Source organism: Bombyx mori, chromosome 26 (assembly GCF_030269925.1).
Source record: "Bombyx mori chromosome 26, ASM3026992v2".
Classification (NCBI taxonomy): Eukaryota; Metazoa; Arthropoda; class Insecta; order Lepidoptera; family Bombycidae; genus Bombyx; species Bombyx mori.
In genome coordinates, this window is record NC_085132.1 from 10508285 (window position 1) to 10531839 (window position 23555).

The following is a 23555-nucleotide window of genomic DNA, read 5'->3' on the forward strand; positions in this document are numbered from 1 at the left end:
GCAGCTTTGTTTCATTTTCCCACATTTGTGCACTTTCACAGATATTAAACAGTTAATAAACCACCATTATTACACATTTAAACCTGAAGAAACACTAAATAGACAAAATAAAACAAATCACACAACTTCACTCCTCGCGTTCCCGCCAAAAAGTCATCTATCAACATTGACATTTGAGTCGTACATAGAGTATGTAAAAATATAGGCTAAAGTGTTTGGCTTAAAAGCCAATAATGAAATTTTTTAATTTTTTTTATTGCCCTTGTAGCCAGTAGCCAGACGAGCATACGGCCCACCTGATGGTGAGTGGTTACCGTCGCCCATGGACGTCAGCAATGCCAGGGGCAGAGCCAAGCCGCTGTCTACCTTAATTTAAGGACAAAAAGGATGACATATTTTCGATTTGTAAGTGGAGAGACACTGGAGCTTGTTGATTCGACAGTTTTTCTTGGTATAACAGTTGATTCCAGGCTGCACTGGGGTCCTCACATATGCAAGTTAGCGAATAGACTTAGTTCTGCAGCGTTTGCGGTAAAAAAAATACGAACGTATACTGATGAAGATACGGCACGTCTAGTTTATTTCAGTTATTTTCATAGTGTTATGTCCTATGGCATTTTGCTATGGGGCAATGCTGCCGATGTCGAAACGATTTTCATCCTGCAGAAGAGGGCTATTCGTGCTATTTATAATATGCACCCGAGGGAATCCTTGAGGGACAAGTTTAAGGAAATCAAAATTCTAACTTTAGCGTCCCAATACATTTTTGAAAATTTATTGTACGTGCGTAAAAACATTGTAGAATTCCCCAGAGTCTGCGATTTGCATAATGTGAACACTAGGAACAAACATAGGCTTGCGTTGCCGGCGGCTCGAATTAAGAAAATAAGCAACTCTTTCAGGGGGCTGGGTGTACAACTTTTCAACAAGATCCCACAAAACTACCTGTTCATAGATTTAAGAAAACTGTCAAGGAACGTTTGTGCAACAAGGCATATTATAAAGTTAAGGATTTTTTACTAGATGGCACTACGTGGGAATGAGGCGTTGGCTCCTGGCCTTTTCATTTTTCATTATTATTATTATTTATTTGAACTGTATTTTTTTGACTTGTTTTTTTGTATACTGTAAATATGTTTTCTTGTTTAAAAAAAAAAGAAAATAGTTGAGAAAATACAAAAAAAAAAAAGCCCGCTGAGTTTGTTTCGCCGGTTCTTCTCAGGACTGTGGCTTTTTTTGGAACCGGTGGTAGAGTTAACATTTTCTTTTACATTTTGACATTCAACAAGTGTGTTTTTGATGACATCCAAGTTGAAATAAATGATTTTGAATTTGAATTTGAATTTTGATTAAAAATATTGATATTTTTATTTCTAGCTTCGAAATCGTTTTTTAAACAAATTAAAATAAGGACAATGCCAATTGAGACATTCCTGTCATATCCTAAAATCTGATATTGGCGTTGCCATGTCAATAGGCGCCTCTGAGATCTACTTACTACAGTAATAAAACATTTGTTAGCTAATTAAAAATGTTTATTTCAATTTATTTACAGATTATTTAAATTTTTTAGTCTAACTTAAAATATTGTCAAAGACATTACCGTACCGAGATAGATACTATCTTTTGGTATAATTAAGAATAAATTAACAATAACAAAAAAAAAAAACACCCCGTAGACAGATGATCTCATCAATAGTAAAATCGAGTGAGTAAAATAAAGTTATGAAACTTACTGATTTTTGTTTTTACACCACTGTAGCTCTAAGCCAATGAATATTTTTTTTTCTAATAGAAAATAATAACGTAGTCCCCTCGATTTTACAACTGGCAGTCATTTAGGGACTTTGAGAATGACCAGGTTTCAATCCTTGATTACACCTATGTAATCGAAGATCCTCTTGTTACGGAAGCTCGCGTACTTATTTCAAGATGATTTTAAAACAAAGCTACATCCAACTTTTGGATGTCCTATACTACTACAGTCTACTACTACTACTAGTACTACTACTAGTCATACTAATACAGTCTTTATGGGCTCTCAGCCTTGATGTCTTCAGCTCCTTTCTTGTTCCTGTACTCCCAGCCTTGATAGGCCAGGTCTTGGGGACTGGCGTCGTGGTCTCTGAACGAAAAGCCCCCCTGGCTGTACTTGTGGCCGCCCTGCGAAGGAAACGATGCTTAAGCGTTGCAAGATAAAAACAAATTGTAAATTTACCGTATTAGTACTGTGGAAGTGGTCATGACTTCATGGTTAATACGCCCAGTGAATTCGCATTGAGTGATGTGATTATGCCATAGTTAAAGCGATGAAGGGAGGATTCGTTTGGTACCTCTACCCCATATCTATTTGTAGTCATATTGTGAGCTTAAAGAGATATGGGTGCCCTAGTAAGGGGACGCAAGGATCGTACGGCGTAGGCTCTCCGCCTAACAAGGCAGGGGTGATTTAAATAGATAAATATTGCCCAAAAATATGCTCGACCTTAAGTTTGGCTGAAAACCTCTGACACCACTACCTTCATTAACCACCTAGCAGCCTAATACACATTTAATAAATATTTATCGATTAGTGTAGCGATAATTTCAGTGCTAAATCTGTTGTTAATGCAAACTGTAAGCCCACTGAGTTTCTCGCCGGATCTTCTCAGTGGATCGCGTTTCTGATCTGGTGGTAGATTCTACGAAGCACTGCTCTTGCTAGGGCTGGTGTTAGCAACACTTCCGGTTTGAGCCCCGTGAGCTCACCTACCTGATAGGGTGAAGCTGAAATAGCCTCTCAAGGCTATCAGCATAGTTTAAAAAAAAAACCAAACTGTCCCGAGCTATTTTATCAAATTTTCTACATAGTTTTGGTTATGGAATAATCAATTACTTATCAATAAATGGCGCTTGAAAACCCAATAGGTTTTTTTGTGCAAAAATTTAGCAACGACCCTCCTATAAAGTATATTTACATAGACAACCGAGTCTTTCTCTTTACAGATATCAAAGTTTACGTATCATCTATACGAACTTCGGGAGAGGCGTCTCAGTTAGGCATCGGTGAACTGAACCGAATGTCAACGAAGAAAATGTAAAGGGATGTTTACATACTGTGCGCAAATTGTTTGGATCAAACCCTTATGTTTACATTATCGAATGTAAATCCTTGTAATACCAAACGTGTTTTTAGTGAGATCACTCTGTTTATTCTTCTACTTACGGGATAATTATTGTAATGGCCATAGTTTTCGGGAGGACTTTCTCTGTAAGGTCCTAAACCAATACCGGCGGGTGAATACTGAGGCCCCGTATAGTGGTTTGTGGAGAAAGGAGATGAATTTGGCTTGCAGAATTTGAAATATCCGATTACACCTGAAAAAAGAAACAGTTTTTTAGGGTTAGAGCAACCAGCCCATTAAAAGCAGCAGTAACTCGGAATGTAAGAGATTATTTACCTGGAATGATAAGAGCCATGAATCCTAAGAATTTCTTGAAGCTGGCCAAACCAAGAATGAGAGGCAGGAAGAGAAGCAGTTTCAGCTTGAACAACTTGAGGATGAGTAGCATAGGAATGATAAGTTTCTTCAGCTTGTGGCGACCTGTTAAGAAAAATAATTATTGAAATTATCTAAAGTTTTATATAATACACTTGATCTATTTTTGAACGTAATATGTAAATGGTTTTAAATTTTATAAGCCTTACGTACATATCAAGTACTTTATTTGAAACAAAGTATTCTCTAACATTTGATTCCAAAAAATCACAAAGACATAGATAAGATTATTTTACTAGACTAATATCGTAAAATTCAAGGGATAGAAATATGGAGCAGAGTCCGATACACGTGGCGAGAAAAGCTCTAAGCTCGTTGTCACTTTAAATATAAGATATTATGTAATACAATAAACAAAAATCGAAGAAGTCATGAGAACTTACGGAACGGCGCCGTTTTATCCTCGATTACGTCTACTTCATCATTAATCTCGTCGATGAATCTCGGAGCGATAACACCCTCGGAAGTCACTTCATTGTCAAGCTGCAGCTCCAAGGCGGTTGACCTTAAAAACCTGATAAGCAAAGAGAGTTATGAAAAAACAGAAGTATAAGGTGTCAATACATTCTTAATATCTCCTTTAGAAACAGTCGATGTTTGAGCTGTGTTGGTGAGGCAGAAGTAACACTAAAAATCAGATTAGAAACAAATTTATCTGCCCCTAGTATTCTACTCGCAGTTCTTCAGTATACCAGTGTTAATGGAGCTCTTGCAAGCGCCGCAATATTAAGGACTTATCAAAATTAAAAATTGTGATAAGAAACGGTAAGATAAAAAGGTTTTGAATTCTAAAATTCCTGTATGATTGTGTATCTTCAGCTCATAAGAGTTGTAGATGTAGTAAAACATTTATATTGTATGATAGATTTTAATGAACAGATTAGATTCTCTTGCGCGTTTGGGATTATATGGACATGTGATGAGATGAAATGTCAATGAGGTTGTTAAGAGAGTTTTAACTATGAATGCGGAAGTCATTAGAGGAAGACCTAAGAAAAAATGGATGGGGAGCATGAAAGATGATATGTGTAAGAGCGAAGAAATTGTGTATGATTGAATGATGAGTATGGAAGAAGAAAACATGCTGCATCGATCCCAGGTGATTGGGGAAGGGCAGGATAATGATGATAATTAATAGATTTTATTGAACAACACGAACATGGTTGTTATATGCGTCCATATCAAAGGGTATTCCTTTGTTCATAGGTATTAAGGCATATTATTCTATTTTGTATCTTATTTCTGTTAAGAAGCATGTGTACCAATTGGACCGAAAGCCGTTATATAATACAACTCTGAATTCATCTCACATTTCGAGGTGACTAGCAAAATTCATGTTGCGAAAATCAAGTTAGAAAATTTTCAGCCAATATTCACACCCACCTTCAGCATAATCAGGATTATTCGATGAAGAAGATTATTCTTTCTTAAAAATATAACTTAAAGATAATTTAGTTCAACTCTTTGGAATAACTAATGCCGAAGATGAATGTTTGACTAGCGAAAGACACACAAAAGCCATATCCACGCTTTGCAACAAAACTAATCTTACTGTTTATTTAATCTCACGAAACGCATGTGATGAACTGCCGAAAACCTTTCTACAGTGTGTTTGTATAATTCCACAATCCACATAATGGTTTCGAATGTAATTATTCACATAAACCTTAAGCATAGTAATATGTTAATTTTAATCCTCTTCATATTGCCACGCTTTATGAACAAATATTAAGTTCGTGCCGACGATATAAACGGAGCTACATTTTCGGTTTAACGATATTCTCATTTAGGCAACAATATGTTTCTTACAAGAGCTTTTGCATTTACCACATAAAAGCAAAATCGATGTAAACAAACAGTCCTAGGTCTTGAATTTACTAATTTGCCTATTTATATCTGTGTGAGGCAGATCTGATTTTAAGAGTTTGACAGTCATTTTACAATAAAATAAAGGGTTTGTTTTCATAATATCTCAAGTTCGGTTTTGGCATTTGCCGAGTATTCGCATTAGTCAAAATAGCTGGTAAGGACTGGATGCGAAAGACAAGAGACCAAAACGAATGGAGTGCATATGAAGATACCTACTTCTATCGTTGGGTAGACACTGGTTGAAGAAGACAGATTCGCTGAGTGTGCTTTCCAGCGGCTTTCCATTGGATTAGTTTGGACCGTTAAACTTTTTTATTTTGTTAAGAAATGTTTTTCATTATTTTTACCGAAAGAAACTGTTCTATATGTATTGCTACTTTTTGCAAAGTCTCATTAGATATGACAGGGAATTTACGCTCACAATATCGGCATATTTTTCATTTCAATTCAAATGATTCGCATTCGGTGATCATCTAGTTCATCCAAAGCGGTAAACAGCGGTTTTTTACGCCGCTGGAGTTGGTTGACATCTTTAAGCGACAGTGAGTACTCATTATCCGCATCATTGCTCATTTGCTTTATAAGGCGATTAATAAAAGCCGCTTTATCTATTTCTTAGTTTTTTTTTATTACTTTTTATTGCTAGATGGGCGGACGAGCTCACAGCCCACCTGGTGTTAAGTGGTTACTGGAGCCCATAGACATCTACGACGTAAATGCGCCACCCACCTTGAGATATAAGTTCTAAGGTCTCAATTACAGTTACAACGGCAGCCCCACCCTTCAAACCGAAACGCATTACTGCTTCACGGCAGAAATAGGCAGGGCGGTGGTACCTACCCGCGTGGACTCACAAGAGGTCCTACCACCAGTAATTACGCAAATTATAATTTTGCGGGTTTCATTTTTATTACACGATGTTATTCCTTCACCGTGGAAGTCAATCGTGAACATTTGTCGAGTACGTATTTCATTACAAAAATTGGTACCCGCCTGAGATTCGAACACCGGTGCATCTCTTAACACGAATGCACCGGACGTCTTATCCCTTAGGCCACGACGACTTCATTTTTTTGTACAGTGTACAGTGAGATTACTAATTCAGATTACTTTGATGTTCTTATCAAGTTAATGTTAATGTTAGGCAAACATCGACTTTTGCATTTGAAATATTAGAATAAATGTTATTGCAGAAAAATTACATTTGCTGAAAAATCAACTTGAATATACTATGTATAACAAACCTTTCAATTTTCCTCATTCCGTATTTGACAAGGGCTTCCCAGTCGGAATCTTCGCTACGAGGCTGCGAATCCAGTTGAGGTGGCTCTCTGGCTAGTGCCCTTGCTTGGTTCTCTGCTTTGACTAAGAGTGCGTTATCTGAAAGTCTGTCAGCAGGATATATTGTTAAAGTGAGAGCATCTAACTTTTGACTTTTTAATAGTATATCTTTGATGTGACATAATTATGTAGGTGTGGAAATGAGTTAATATAGAAAATTAAATAGAGTGGCGTATGTTTGAACGTCAATTTGTAGATCTTAGTATAAAGCCATTATCAGCCGCAGTCAACTTTTTCGTGTAACTTCACCTTTTTTGGCTTTTTTTTTGGACGTATAGCATTCATTGTTATGTGTTAAATAATGTCTTCAATCTTGCCAAATTTAAATAGTATTAGTAATTGAAATGAGCCACAGTTAATAAGAAAGTACTCACTGGTAAGCCTGCTTGTCGAAGAAATCGTCAAACGACCTCAAAGCTTGTGCTTTGAAACAGTCTGCTAGGTCTCCATTGATGCACTGCTGTGTTGATTGCTGGATGTAGGGGTCTTGATCCTCGCCCAAGCCAATCCAGTCCAGTAAACCACGACCCTGAGCCTGAGGCTGTAAAATAAGAGGCCTTCGATTGAGAAATATTTAACAAGCAGTCAAATCTGGTCCTTTGCTCGGCTGAAATATCATAAGTTAATTTAATTTGGATTTTCAACAAAAATATAACGCCTAATGATTTTTATGTTTGTGTATTTTATAGCATTTTATTATTTTTCAAAATTTAATTACAGTTTGTCATTTAAGTCGGGTGATTAATTTCCATGTTTTATTTTATGTTTTAATTAATATTTCTGACATCATAGCAATAGCAGCCCCGATATCAGGGTGATTTAAAAAAATAGATCAAGTCAATAGTCAAGTTTAGAGATAAGTTCGGGTATTTTCTACGGAAGATAAGAATTCATCCAAAGTACAAAAAAAATATTTTGTTCTAATTTCATGCCCCAATCCTAAATCCTTTCAAGTCATACATCATCTCGATCATACGTCTGTATGACGTCACTAAGTTGCAATATGGCTGATCGATGAAGATCGTTTAATTTATAATTTATTTTTAAGGAATCTCTCAGTTGTAATAGTACTCACGGATCTTCCATTATCTCCTCCGAAATTGAGTGATCTTCCTTCGGTGTTTTCTTTGGAAGGCTGGTCTGGTAGTCTGATGCCGCCATCCCCTCGCGACTGCAGCGCTAACGTCGCTGCCACCGCCAGCATCAGCCATCTCGCTTGATACATTCTTGTGTAACTGGTTCTAGTAAAAATCAACAATGAATTGTTTTAGATGGATTTTCTCTTCGATCTTGTAATTAGTCACTTGGATATTGTTAGTGGAATGGTACTTTTTTTATGATTGGAAGATTACCGGTGGCCCGGAGGCCTTTCCAGTTTTGAAAGAAGAATAAGCTGAGTTTTCGATTGCACCTTTGCAGGTAAAAGAACATGCGGTCTATGTGATGGTAAGTAGTCACCGTTGCTTATGGACATCAGCAATGCCAGAGGCATAGCCATGCCCTGCCTACTGAGAGTTGGACTTAATTTCTTAGCACTATGTTGTAACATCTATAGGTTCTGATTACAGCCTAACATCAGTTGCGCAGTGAGCTTGGATACCTTCTTAAAAAGCCCTCGATTTCTGAAATTCGTCTTTTTCCCGTAATTTGAGAACCAGCGTCTAGAAAGAATTTAATAATATTCTGCAATAGAGTATTTAGGGAAATTATATTGTTTCAAATTTAACAATTACTTATAACACTGTCAATAATGCTCTGTTAATGAGAGAATTGATAGGTCCACTTTCATAAATATAAGAATTTTATTTATAAAAAAAAATATTGTGAAGTCTTTGATAATTTAAAATTTGAACTATACATTTTTAGTTAAAACTAGGCTTGGTTTGATAAAAAGTCAATTTGCTGTCCATGGGCAGTAGCAATAGAGGACCATATTTCTAAAGTTCCATTATACGAAGATATGGGGTGTCGGCTGAAGGGTTTTCAAATATCTTAACTTAATACCTTCGGAAATAAATTTTCAAATCAAATTCATCGGAAATCAAATTTATTATTTCAAAACTCTTCGGTATGCCCTTCACTATAATTATTTCGATTAAATAATAAAATCACTTCTTTTATAGTTTACCTATAGATTTAAATAGTTTTTCACGATTTCACACATTATCGCCCAGCACTTACGGCTCAAACTCGCTTGACAATCACCAAACACACGAATTTATCATATTTACAATAATTTAAATGAAGAATGATTTACACCAATTTACTAATCTAATCTACACTTATTCACGAATGTGAACGGTTCAAATTCGCTTGCTCGAATTCCACTAGAATTTATCAAAGAATCACAATGCAATCGTTCGTAGTAAAAGATTCATAGAAAATTCACTCTTATGCTAAAATAGGAAAGGGTCACATTGCCGTGATAGCTAATGGCTGTGAAAGTACGAGTGGAACTCTAGAAATTCGGTCGCGTACTGCGCATGCGCGTATCATATAACGGTCCGCGCTAAAAGAAACATGGCGGCCTATTGAGAATCGCTTAAGTTTGTATTTTAACGACCATTCTTCAAAACCCGTTCTGTTTGAGCCTTAATTAAAACTATTGTCGTCCGTGACCACGAAAACTGTACTGTATTCGAATTTTCAGTAATAATAAATATGATGTTAGTAAAAAAAACGACCCTCGGCGTAATAGTCCGGGCCGTTAATTACTACACCACCGAGTCAATCAGGAAATGAAAAAGAAATATAGTTTTTTGTGCTTGTATTACTTGCAGTTTTGCTAGATATCAGTATATGCGGTATAAAAACATCCAGGAAATCAGAGGCAGATCACATTTCACCACTGATTTTCCATTCTTATTTATTTGCTTGAAGATAGCAAGCACTCCGGCACGAGATTCTATTCATTGTAACATAAGCTTAATTGGTCCTTAGCTTTAAAAGCTTCTGGGAAGGAAGCGATAATATCATTTTTCCGGCGAAAATAAATGACACTTGACACAATAATGATACGGTTTTCATTTTCATTTGCTGAATGTGGACAGGCCGAAATGAGACGTGTCTGATAGATAATGTTCTATTAATTCTTTGTTTACGATTTACCTAATATAAGCTGCACGTATTCAGACTTAAGATTCTAAAGCCATTTTGGACTTCGAAAACGTCCTCCCGGAAGAAAGCAGGGGAAGAAAAAAAAAAGCAAAGTCAGTTAACTTTATTTCGAGTCTTATTTTCTCATGACTTTGGTTCTTATTCGATAAACAGTGATTTTGGACTTCATTAATCGTTAGATATCAAATGTCCTAAGAACTGTTGTTCAATTTACTAGTATAATAAATCGTCTTTTTTTTTCTACCTATGCCGATAGCCTTGAGAGGCTATTTCAGCTTCGGACTCAAGCCGGAGTGTTGCTAACACTGGCCCTGGCAAGAGCAGTGCTTCGCAGAATCTACCACCGGATCGGAAACGCGACCCACTGAGAAGATCCGGCGAGAAACTCAGTGGGCGAAAAATCGTCAAAAACGTCATAATATGCAAACCACCACCTAGCCCTCCATCAAGCCCGTCCATAAATGTTTTCCTTAAAAGGGACATAACTTCTAAACAACTTTAATTTATTTCAGACGTATTCATAGTAGTACCTTTCGTCCTTTTGTAATCAAGTCACGTATCACGTAACGACCTCGGCCCGGTAAAATCAGCGGTTTTTAATCAAGATACGATGTTTCCTTTCAGATTTCGTGACTAATAATGTTGAGGTTACCACAGTAACCATAATATATATTATATTGTACTAGCTGACCCGGCAGACTTCGTAGTGCTTCAATCGATAAATAAAAGACCTTAACTTTTGTAGAAAATAAACTTAAAACAAACAAAAGGAATCCGTCCGACGGGGGACACATCAAAGGAAAAACAAAATTGATATTTCTATTGCATTCCGAGCATTTTTATATTTATCTTTTAAACCTTCTCTGGACTAACACAAATAATTCAAGACCAAAATTAGCCAAATCGGTCCAGCCGTTCTCGAGGTTTAGCGAGACTAACGAACAGCAAGTCATTTTTATATATATATATATATATATATATATATGTGGGGAGTGTTATTTTTATTACGTTTTTTCAGTTTGTTTTTCTTAATATTTATTTTGTGCCTGTTGCAATGGCAACATTCTATTAGATACACAAAGAGATAGTAGTTTAAGGTTAGAGGGGGTAGTTCAAAAATGGAATAGTTTGAGAAAGACGTGTACGAAGTGATTGTGAAGTAAAATAAAGAATTTCGCTATATTCATCCCACTTTTACTTATGAACGATCCCACAACTATTTTGGGGGCTCGTCCGGGATTGAGAAAACTATCAGTGTGGAAGAACTATGAAGATTTACGAAGATATTATCAACAAAATACAAGCAACCGGCAAGTCATTCTGAATTTTTTTTACCAACCCGAGCTAGAATAAAACGAAGGTAGTAGTACAACAGTTCGTTCAAAGTTATTCAAGAAATCGAGCACGTTAGACGGTATTACCGATACAATCGCTACACCGAATGCTTCGGGATGCGGATTATGATCCGATGTTTGAAATGCATATTTGAAAAAATGCTTCGGGATACTGTTTATTACATCATTATAAATTAATATTTTTACGAATAAATATACGAAGATGAAATGAAAATATGATGTTCAAGACGGCAAGTTTTACGATTACTGCACTTTACGAGTAACGATTATTCGCGTTTTACGAAGAAAGTTATTATGATGATAAGAAGATTTTGCGAATATTAAGACTTAACGAATATCAGACGTTGCACATACGACTTGAAATTACGACTTAACAAAAAATTTACGAAGAACATTTTATAAGAAGGTTAAAAACACAAGAACATCGATTTATTTCGAAAATTCAAAACTTAGGTACTTACCCCTTAAAGATGCCGCCGAAGAAGGATATTAAAGAAGCAGAAGATCGCGAATCTCGAAATGACCCACCTTATATCCCGTTCCGTGATTTGGAGGAGTCATTAACAACTTTTAGTGGCGATGATACTTACCCTATATTATTATGGTTTGACGAATTGGAGGATACGGCACAACTGATGAACTGGACGGAAACCGAAAAACTTATCTATGCAAAACGCCTGCTTCGTGGAACTGCCAAGTTATTTTTACGGTCACTAGGAGGTGTGAAAGATTGGGCAAAGCTAAAGAACGAACTCGAAGAAGAATTTGGTCCGAAACTAAATAGTGCTGCCATACATAAGAATCTCAGTTCACGAAAAATGAAAAGTGATGAGACGTACCAGCAGTATTTTCTCCACATGAAAGAGTGTGCACTTCACGGTAATATTGAAGACGATGCTCTTATAGAATCTGTTATCGATGGCATCCGAGACAGTGAGTCTAACAAATCTATGTTGTATGGTGCATCAAACCTTAAAGATTTCCGTAAGAAATTGAAGGACTACAGTGATATGAGGAAGAAAATATCAAACCGCCCCACTACGTCTAATACCACTCCTCAACGTCCTCAAATTCGAAGAAGCTACAACGGGAAGCGATGCTTTAACTGTGGTGACTTAGATCATCAAGCACCAGCTTGTAAGAAGGGTATCAAATGCTTCCGATGTAATGAATTTGGCCATAAGGGACCAGAGTGTACAAACAAACCTAAGAATACTTTAAATATTCAAAATAATACAAGTATAAAAATGAATAGTACAGAAGGGAAAGTAAACGTTACAGAAGACATAAGAGAAGCTAGAGCTCCATACAAGAAGATAAAGATTAATGATGTTGAAGTGACAGCCTTAATCGATACTGGAAGTGACGTTAATTTGATCAAAATATCTGAAGTTGAGAACATTCTAAGAGACAAGTCAAGCTATACTAGTGATTTCACAATTAATTTAACTGGAATTGCTGGAAAAGAACTACGTACTGAAGGAGTTTTGAATGCCATACTTACAATTGATGATTACTACGCTGACATTAAATTTCATGTAGTCAAAGATGATGCTATACCTGTCAAAGTTATATTAGGGAATCCTATCCTGAAGGACTTTGAAGTGAATTTTACAACAGATGGCATTTTTCTTGAGAAGATTTTACAATTAACTATATCGGCTGAAGAGAGTGTTACTGATCTTAAAGATTGTGAAAACAAAGAAATTGAAAATAAGTTAACAAAGTTGATAGAAGAATATAAACCTAACGAACCAAAGAAAGAAACAAATATTGAAATGAAAATAGTACTTACCGACGAAGACCCAATTCACCAGAGTCCACGGCGACTATCACCGCTGGAAATGAAAGTAGTTGACGAACAAATAAAAGAGTGGTTAGACCAAAAGATTATACAACCAAGCAAATCAGATTACTCAAGTCCTATTGTACTAGCGAAAAAGAAGAATGGGACCTACCGACTTTGTATAGACTACAGAAGATTAAATAAGAAAATTATAAGAGATCGATTCCCATTGCCGCTTATCGAAGATCAGATAGACAGACTGAAGGGTGCAAAAGTTTTTACGACATTAGACTTAAAGAATGGATTTCTACACGTGAACGTTCACCGCGACAGTATAAAGTACACATCCTTTGTAACGCCTCGAGGGCAATACGAGTTTATAAAAATGCCGTTTGGGTTGTGTACGGCACCATCTGTGTTCCAAAGATATGTCAATTACATTTTTCAAGACCTCATTTCGGATGGCACCGTTCTAGCATATTTGGATGATCTAGCAATACCAAGTAAAACACAAGATGAAGGGCTGGATAAATTATTAACAGTTTTTAAGAGAGCTGAAGAATACGGATTAATGTTTAACTGGAGCAAATGTTTATTCATGAGGAGAGAAATAGAGTACTTAGGCTACATCATTCAGGATAACGAAGTAAGACCTTCAAAAGAAAAGATTGCAGCAGTTTCGAAATTTAAGACACCTGACAATTTAAAGTCCTTACAGTCATTTCTAGGACTGTCCGGGTACTTTAGAAAATTTATTAAGAATTACTCGATAATTGCAAGGCCACTCACCGATCTACTAAAGAAAAACGCTGAATTTTATTTTAGTGATGAGTGTGAGAAGGCTTTTAATGAGTTAAAAAACATACTGTGCAGTTCGCCCGTTCTACGTATCTATGATCCTGATTTGGTAACGGAGCTACATACAGACGCGAGCGTAGAAGGCTATGGAGCTGTTTTATTACAAAAGAGCCCAAAAGACAATCAAATGCATCCGATCTATTACATGAGCAAAAAGACGACATCTATCGAAAGAAACTATCATAGTTATTACCTGGAGATATTAGCAATTGCTGAAGCTGTTAAGAAATTCCGCGTATATCTTTTAGGAATTCGATTTAAAATTATCACAGATTGCTCTGCTCTGACTAAGACGTTACAAAAGAAAGATCTACCTCCGCGTGTTGCGCGCTGGGCCCTACTTCTCGAAGAGTACAATTACGACATAGAACATAGGCCTGGAACAAGACTTAAACATGCTGACGCGTTAAGCAGAAACCCGATTTGTATGATATTAACGGAAACAGCAGCCCGACTTAAGAAAGCACAAGACGATGATCCGCATACTAACCTTTTAAAGAAAATGTTAGAAAAAGGACCCTATCAAGATTATCTTATAGAAAGAGGAATACTTTGTAAGGGAAAAGATGGTACGAGACTTATTGTAGTTCCAAAGAAAATGCAATATGAAATCATAAGAAAAAAACACGATCATGGACATTTTGGGATAATTAAGACGGAAGAACTTGTGAATAGAGAATACTACATAGAGAACCTGAAAGAAAAGATTAGAAAGATTATAGATAATTGTGTGGAATGTATTCTTATTTCGCATAAGAAAGGAAAGAAAGAGGGATACTTACATCCGTTGGATAAAGGAGATGTTCCGCTGGCGACATATCATATTGATCACCTCGGTCCACTGACATCAACCCATAAAAATTATAAGCACATCCTAACTGTCGTGGATGGATTTACTAAATTCACCTGGATCTACCCTACGAAAACTTTGTCCACAGAAGAGACGTTAGATAAGTTAAGAATCCAACAACAAACATTCGGCTCACCACAAAAGATTATTTCAGATCGTAACGCCGCATTTACATCGACAAATTTTCAGGACTACTGTAAAGAGGAAGCTGTTACTCATTACACTATTACTACTGGACAGCCACGAGGAAATGGCCAAGTCGAGAGAATCCACCAAGTAATCATAAGCGTCTTAAGTAAGCTTAGTGCTGATGATCCGACGAAGTGGTATAGACGAATTTCAGGAGTACAACGCTGTTTGAATAGCACGTACCAGAGAAGTATTGGTATGACACCTTTTGAACTTCTTTTTGGGACAAAGATGAAAGACAAAAATGAAGATATTATGAAGCTGATAGGAGAAGAGGAAATACAAAATTACAGTGCGAAACGAAATGAACTAAGAACTAAAGCTAAAGAATCTATCAAGAAGATACAAGAGGAGAATGTCAAAAGCTACAATATAAAAAGGAAAAAGGCTATAAATTACGAAGTAGGTGACTTGGTTGCTATCAAGCGAACTCAATTCACCCAGGGAAGTAAGCTGTATCCAAAATTTCTGGGGCCTTACGAAGTAGTGGCTAAGAAGCACCATGACCGGTACGCTGTAAGAAAAGTCGGCGACGGTGAAGGTCCTATTAATACTACCAGCTCGGCTGACCTAATGAAGCCTTGGGTCGTGAATGAAGATAGTTCATCTGGGTCAGATGAATGACCAGGATGGCCGTGTGGGGAGTGTTATTTTTATTACGTTTTTTCAGTTTGTTTTTCTTAATATTTATTTTGTGCCTGTTGCAATGGCAACATTCTATTAGATACACAAAGAGATAGTAGTTTAAGGTTAGAGGGGGTAGTTCAAAAATGGAATAGTTTGAGAAAGACGTGTACGAAGTGATTGTGAAGTAAAATAAAGAATTTCGCTATATTCATCCCACTTTTACTTATGAACGATCCCACATATAAGTTATATAGATATACGTGAAGCAAAAACTTTATACCCCTTTTTATGAAAATTGCGCGGACGGAGGAGTATGAAATTTCTCACACTTCTAGTTTATATAGAGGAGGAGTGCAGAGTGCTATTTCTTTAACTGTGCATAAAAATACTTTAAATGAATAAAAAAAACAAAAGCATTACACACACACCAATTTAAGCTCTTTTGTTTATTGTAAAAGTATGTGGTCAAATTGAGAATAGTTTAATATTGTTTGTCTTCAATATTATTTATCTATAGTGTAGCCTTGGCGAAATTTGTTATTATAGAGGCCTATGATAGTCTTTGACAATAGACCCTTAATAATGTTCAAACTTATAATTTTAATTAATTATAGTCGAATTTCGACTAATTTCGACCAATAGTACAAAATAAATGTGTACGTATGATTGCATCGTAAGTGCTTGCGATTGGCTACGGCTTGGCTTTGCCCCTGACTTTATCCAACGATTGAACGACAGAAACGAACAGTTACTTGCGGATGGGCCACTTATCAGTCTACGCAATAACAAAAATCTATACATACAAATATAATTGGAGTGTCTGTTTGTAATATTGAAATAACCGCTTTTTACTACTGAACTAACCGAAATAACCGCCGAAACTACATGCATATGAATATATATATGGTACATACACCAAAATATATTTTTTACTATTTTTGTCTGTCTGTCTGTCTGTTTGTTCCGGCTAATCTCTGGAACGGCTGGACCGATTTTGACGAGACTTTCACTGATAGGTAGCTGATAATATAAGGAGTAGCTTAGGCTACTTTTCTTTAGACTAGCTTCGCCCCGCGGCGTCTCCCGCGGTACGACAATAACCGTGGTTAACATCGTGGGACTCAGCTATCAATAATAAAATTTAATGTTTCCGAAGCGAAGCGAGGGCGGGTCGCTGGTATATTAATAAAACAACGTTTGTTTTTTACATAAGCATTGAGATAAATTCGATGACATGAACGCGTACCAATAAATCAATTTATTAAAACAGCCAATTCTGGTAATGCGGTTTGTTCGATCGATAAATGCCCGACCGACTTCCCATTTGATTTACGTTACAGCTCTGTGCTCAGTCAAATCTTTGAATTATGGATGTTACCGTAAATGTATTATCGTCATGTATTTTGTTAGGATCATTGTTTACAAGTGAACGAATTATTAGACCATATTTATATAGGTACTATGTCGGCGCAGTTGATTCCCAAAACGTCAGCTGCAGGGTTGCCAGATGTGGCGATTTCTCGCCATTGTGGCTCCTAAATAGCTAACCAGGCGACATAATTTTATCGTTTGGCTACTGATAGCCAAAGTGGCTATTTTCGGACCGGAACACATGCCGAAACTATTTGATGGTAAAACGTATGAAGTACCTGCTAAGAATACTGTTGAAGCTAATACAGTTGAAACTGCTGATATTTTAGTGAACGAATATTTTAGTGGAGTAGAAAAGAAAAAAAAAAAAGATGTACACGTATATTTCATTTAAATATTGGCGCCTACTTGAAGTACTACTAGCGCCACATTACGGTCATAAGAAACACAGCGACGTAACTTGGCTACTTCGAAAAAAAAAATCTGGCTACCTTGGTCAGCTGTCACTTTATACAATGCCCAACAACCTAGCCTAACAACTTACACTTTATGAAAAAAAGGATAATTTGGAGTGAAATGAAATGAAGATGATTAATTTGAGACAATAATCAACTGAGATGAAATGAAATGAAATGAGATGAGATGATATAGAATGAAATACAATCTCAGTAAAATGGTGGTCATTTAGGTACTGAGACTTTTTCAGTGGGCTTTTTGGAGGATCCCGAGAAGCTACGTCCAGTTGTTGTTTCATTTTCCCACATTTGTGCACTTTCACAAATATTAAACAGTTAATAAACCACCGTTATTACACATTTGAACCTGAAGAAACACTAAATAGACAAAATAAAACAAATCACACAACACCACTCCTCGCGTTCCCGCCAAAAAGTCTATTAAATAATACCTTTAATTTTTTTATAATCCTCATTTTCCGCCGGAAGTGTCTTTTCCGATTTTTTGTTTACGATAAAAAATTTCATTTGAAATCGTATTTGAGGTAAAAATTACACATTTATGGTAATTATTTAGTGTGTAATTAGTGGACGGGTCTCTTAGATAAACGATCCACATTAGATTTTTGCTTACGTGATCGGAGTATATTATTTCTGCTACATTGATCCACGAAAACTGCTGTTGGACATGGACGATATGGTAATATTATGTGACATGATGCAACAAGTGACCTGATGTCTAGTGCAACTAATTCTAGTTCTCTAAAAGTTATACATGATACACGTTCAGGACATTGCAGAGCTAGGCAATTTAATTGATTCGATAATTATTACTATATGATCCTAGTAAAAATGACTAACTTTATAATCATATTCTATTTTTATAGATACACAGACATTATAGATATACAGGAACTTTCTAGATATTATCTATTATCAGATATTATTTTATATACTTTGTTTATTTTATAATTTTTTTTAAATAGATCAGTTTTAATTAGAATGTGTGTTCAATTAATTTTAAATTGGGTATTACGAGCGAGCACTGCTAAATTTTACGACTCGGAAGACGTCTGCGCTTATGTCGCTTTTTATTTACAAACAAATCCAAGTCATATCCGTTCACACGCAAAAATACCACATCCATAATCCTTACAGTTTAATATTTCGTGTTCCTGACCTAAATCGTAATGAATTCAGCGGGACCGCTTTCTACTTTGTCATTGTGTAACAGCTTGAATGATAAAACTTATTACGTATGAGCCTCGTTGTTGAGTGGTATGATGCGTATAGATTAATCTGTGAATAATCACCACGTGCTGGGACTATATTGGAAGTTCAAGCCTGTAAACAAACCCGTCAACGCGCGCATTGGATCCTGGTATCTTCATGAACTTCATGTCAGAAAATGTTAATGAGATCCCACCATCTGAATTTATAATCAAACTCTAGTTTTAAAAGAAACATTAAGCTTTAGTTTAATTATACATTCAGTTATATACAGTCTACAGTGTAGGCAGCGACTTGCCCCTGGCATTGCTGACGTCCATGAGTGACGGTGACCACTTACCATCAGGCGGGCCATATGCCCGTCTGCCTATAAAGGCAATAAAAGTTATAAATTAAGCTACTTTATTAAAAAGTATGTTGTTTTTTTAAGGTCATTGTATTATTTCTGACGCTTCGAATTTTTAACAGTTTTCGAGGACAATATAGACTATGATTAAAATGTGATTTTTTTTATCTTTATCGTATTTGAAAAGCTAAAATTTAGTGTAAGAATTTTTTAATAATAATATACAAATCGAAGAAGAATAAAACGGATGGAGTTAAAATAATGCCACAGGAGGACACAGAAAAAATCGGTGCCTTTGCCTCGTTATTTACTACTGGATATTAAATAACCCAAGCAGGTTTGACGTCAGATAAGCGGGTTGTAATGCTCACACCAAATTCCTTTGGGGCATAACAAGGCGACATGCTAGAAGAGCAAAGGGAAGAAGTCGACTGTAAATTATATTTTTATTATTGCTTAGATGGGTGGACGAGTTCACTGCCCACCTAATGTTAAGTGGTTACTGGAGCCCATAGACGTCTACGACCTAAATGCGCCACCCACCTTGAGACATAGGTTCTAAGGTCTCAAGTATAGTTACAACGGCTGTTCCACCCTTCAAACCGAAACGCATTGCTGCTTCACGGCAGAAATAGGCGGGGCGGTGGTACCTACCCGTGCGGACTCTTAAGAGGTCCTACCACCTCCATTATTTAACGTCAAATTCGCATTCCAAATAAATAGCTGTTTCGAACCCGCAACCTCGCGTTTTATATCACTTTACTATCAGCGCATATCTTCAAACGAAAGTTTCGGGGAAAAGGAAATTCTATCATAACGCAAAATCAGAATATTGCTCCCCTTTCTAATTCCCCTCTTTTCTTAAAATAAAAACTCACCTGCAAATAAACGATAAATACGTTCAATGCACTTTGAGTAATAACTAAGAATGGCCTAAAGAACTCAAAACAAGCTTATATAATCTTCAACATAAGAGTTGCATAAACTTTAGTCATTGTCTTAATGAATATGTGCAAGCCAAAATCACTCTTACCCGCATCGCCATAGGAAACGAAATCGCGATATGATAGGTTACGAGTTTTCGTGTGCGGTTCCGTTGGATTGAGTGTTAAGCGAGTTCATTCTTTTAATAAAGGTCGCATAAGGCGCTAAATTGCTTGCAGCGTGTTGCTACTGCGAAATGGAGTTTGAATGAAGTTGCACAGCTTGGGATACCCCAAGTTATAGTCGGTTGGTTAGTATGGAGTTGGCTTATGTTATGGCTTAGGTTTATTAATTTGATTAGTCGAAAAAAATTGATGATTGATTCGTGATTATCAGTCCAGAGTGGGTCTCCGATCATAATAATGAATTTCTGCCTAAGGGTTTGAGGCTTAAATCCAGAAAGGGGTTCAGGCCCGGCTATTCGTGGGTAAGTTAACTATAATGTCTGTGTCTTGTCTATTTGTGGTATCAATAGGCTCCGGCAGCGGCTTAACGTCAGATGAGCCTTTTAGTAGCCTACATTCAACTTAACAAAAAAAAAATGTTTTGGTACAAAATATAAAAGACTTCTGTCTCCATACTTAACGATTTTTATAGCACTAGTCAGATCCTGCTTTCATCATTGAGTTCATGGATAGCTTCAGGTATTACCCTTGGATTGGGACACCTTTCCGGATCTCAGATTGTGCCTTTGTAACCCAGTCTTCTCAAGTTCACATGTTCAAAGCTCTAAAGTAGAGAGCATCACAAAACAAATAACATGTTATTATTAGGGAAATTCCTAAGGGTTCGAAGCATCAGAAATAATGCGAAATCTATATATATAAAAATGAATTGCTGTTCGTTAGTCTCGCTAAAACTCGAGAACGGCTGGACCGATTAGGCTAATTTTGGTCTTGAATTATTTGTGGAAGTCCAGAGAACGTTTAAAAGGTAAATAAATATCAAAATGCTCAGAATTAAATAAAAATAACAATTTTGTTTTTTCTTTGATGTTTCCCCCATCGGACGGTTTCCTTTTGTTTGTTTTAAGTTTATTTTATACAAAAGTTTAGGTTTTTTATTTATCGATTGAGATACTACGAAGTCTGCCGGGTCAGCTAGTGCCAAATAAAAAAGTGAGCATACGGCCCACCTGATAGGGACTGGTTACGGTCGCTCATGGACATCAGCAGTACCAGGGACAGAGTTAAGCCACTGCCGACCGTAAATTAAATCGTAAATTGAAAACCGAAGAAAATAGTATACGATTCATGTATAGTATCTATTCCAAGTTATTGTTAATATACGCTGTTATTATGTTATGTCCAGTTTATTGTGGCCCTTCCTCAGTCATAAGGAAAGCATCACTATAGAATAAGCATTTTAATGTTTGTCTGATGTGACGGAAATTGACACTAGGGTTTTTAAAGATTTAATTATGCCGCTTCCAATCAAAAACCAATGAGGTGAAATCGAAATTAAAGGGTAAATCGAATAATTTTGTTATTAGCCAGGAAAACAAGATCACTAGAGCAGAAATATATCAACACAAATATCCTCTTGAGAAATGAGGTCGTATGCTCAATTACATTACTATCACGGATGCTCCATTTAAGTCGGAGTGTATTACTGTTATGTGTCAGAAATTAGTAATACATTAAAATCTAACGGGACGTGCTTACAATACACCTTAGCTCGGTTACAGGGATGTTACCGTGGAATTCATTTATATTATATTTTTAGCAACGGCTTAATAATTTAAATAAATAAAAAAATACAAAAGTGGGTAGGAACGATCGACACAGAATATTAAATCTAAGACAAGTGAACGCTGCGCGCGCTTCCAGCAAAAGTGATCCGAGGTGGCATGATGTCCCCGCTGGTCGGTCGGTTGCCCCTCCAGATGACGAGTTGCCCCTCCAGATGACGTCACGAGTCCACGTGAGTGCTCGTCGTCAATGGCTCCGCCCATCGACTTTGACTTAAGAGGGAGTCGCCTCTAATACGGCCTCTCCTGACTGGTGGACGTCCACGTTCACCTCGATGTCATGACCGTCTTCAATCTCTGACGATGCAGGACTCACTGTGTGCACAGCGTTGCTATCGGGGTGTTCTATGATATCGTCATAGAAATAGATTGTTTGCATTACAATCATGATTTTGGTACCATGAACCATTAGTAAAAGTTAGTAGTTTTTGTGAGCATTTTACATCACATTTCAGTGTGTTCATGTATAGTAGGCTCTTGTTGAGTTACGTTAGATGTACTGACGACACGGCACTGTTACCATATCGGGTGTGTAATATACTGTGAGAGTAGTCTGGTTGACATGGCCAAGTTAACATGTCAAGCTAATACACTCGTAACGTGAACTGCGTTACCACGTGACACCTTTACGTGAACTATGTTACCACGTAAATCTCTGCGTGAACTATGTTACCACGTAAATCTCTGCGTGAACTATGTTACCACGTTACAACATCTACGTGAACTATGTTACCACGTAAATCTCGGCGTGAACTATGTTACCACGTTACAACATCTACGTGAACTATGTTACCACGTAAATCTCTGCAAGCATGCAGTCAACCCCAAGAATGTTTGACATTACGCGTCACTGGTGACTCAACTAGTGCCTGAACCCTACGAGGACTCGGCCTAACCTGACCTCCACCAAAAATTAAATCAAATCGTGAATCTGTAGACTAGCGTTCGCGAGTCAACCAGAGGGCCCATTATGCCCCGTATCATTATTAAAGTTCCGAGTTTGTCAGTCAGACCTCTGACCATCTTAATACAGAGCAACGATCTCCTGGCGCACTCGACGTATGAGTCAAAGCAATCTGATGCTAATTGCATAGCATTATAAAGAATATTGGCATACTCTAACTTTCGCGGACACAACGGCTTAAAGTCTTTTACGAAGTTACCCCACGTCCGGTCACTAGACAATCACACGTGTAACCAAGTACGCTCAGCACTCTTAAGACAGCCCAAAACTCGTGACAAATACTCAGTGCCTATGTGTCTATGTATTGCACGGCAGGGTAAAACTTAGAAATAAAGTAACCATGAGCTCGATCTGAATTTACGAATCTAATGGATTCGGTTAACTTCCGTGCTGATGTGGTAGTTGCCTTTTTATTGTCACAACGCGTGGTGGAACTATTTTACATCTATTCTCAAACGCGGGTACAATCGACACGGCGATGGAACAACACGGCGTCCCGTTTGCATGATCACCGACCTGGACAGTCGGACTGTTGTCTAATTGACGTATTGATGGAGTGTGCCGACTAGTAACATTTTGAACCCTTCGAATGTTATTTCACCCATCGAAACTGAGCATTCAGTCTCGAGCATGTTCTATCGCGTCAATAAAAATAGACCGTAAGGTCGGTTGTGATAAAGTCGTTGAGCTAGTTACTTGGTGATTTATTACATTTCATAAGAAGGTATCCGACAAAAAAAATCTACTTCGCACCAAGAATCGATATCATTAACGCTGGGGTCAAAATTAGAAATATAAAAATGGTTCGACCTTACTTTGGACAGTGCACTTAATGCTCCGATGATCCTGTCTGTAGCGTCGTACGCGCGGGACTCTGACGGCGGCGGTGATGTGATTCCCAACGCCACCACGGGTCCGGCGCCA

At 37.1% G+C, this 23555-nt stretch overlaps 1 protein-coding gene across 2 annotated transcripts; it reads right to left on the bottom strand.

Moving 5' to 3' along the window:
• Positions 1-1513: 1513 nt before the first annotated feature.
• Positions 1514-19929, bottom strand: LOC119630641 (uncharacterized). Of its 2 annotated transcripts, none has more exons than XM_038020688.2 (8): positions 19812-19929; positions 7825-7990; positions 7124-7290; positions 6653-6796; positions 3923-4053; positions 3441-3584; positions 3206-3357; positions 1514-2163 (listed from the first exon to the last, which is right to left on the bottom strand). In XM_038020688.2, the coding sequence occupies exons 2-8, from the start codon at positions 7972-7974 to the stop codon at positions 2032-2034; spliced, it is 1020 nt and encodes a 339-aa protein (XP_037876616.1). In that variant the 5' UTR covers positions 7975-7990; positions 19812-19929; the 3' UTR covers positions 1514-2031. The 2 variants fall into 2 exon arrangements, with proteins under 2 accessions (XP_037876616.1, XP_037876617.1); XM_038020689.2 differs by lacking the exon at positions 19812-19929 and adding an exon at positions 8878-10264.
• Between the last annotated feature and the right edge of the window lie 3626 nt (positions 19930-23555).

Coding starts and splice junctions, on each gene's coding strand:
- LOC119630641 (XM_038020688.2), bottom strand. CDS start 7,974: ATGTATCAAGCGAGATGGCTGATGCTGGCGGTGGCAGCGACGTTAGCG. Junction 6,797..7,123: donor TTCGACAAGCAGGCTTACCA/GTGAGTACTTTC, acceptor TCCTGCTGACAG/ACTTTCAGATAACGCACTCT. Junction 3,585..3,922: donor GGATAAAACGGCGCCGTTCC/GTAAGTTCTCAT, acceptor TTTTCTTAACAG/GTCGCCACAAGCTGAAGAAA.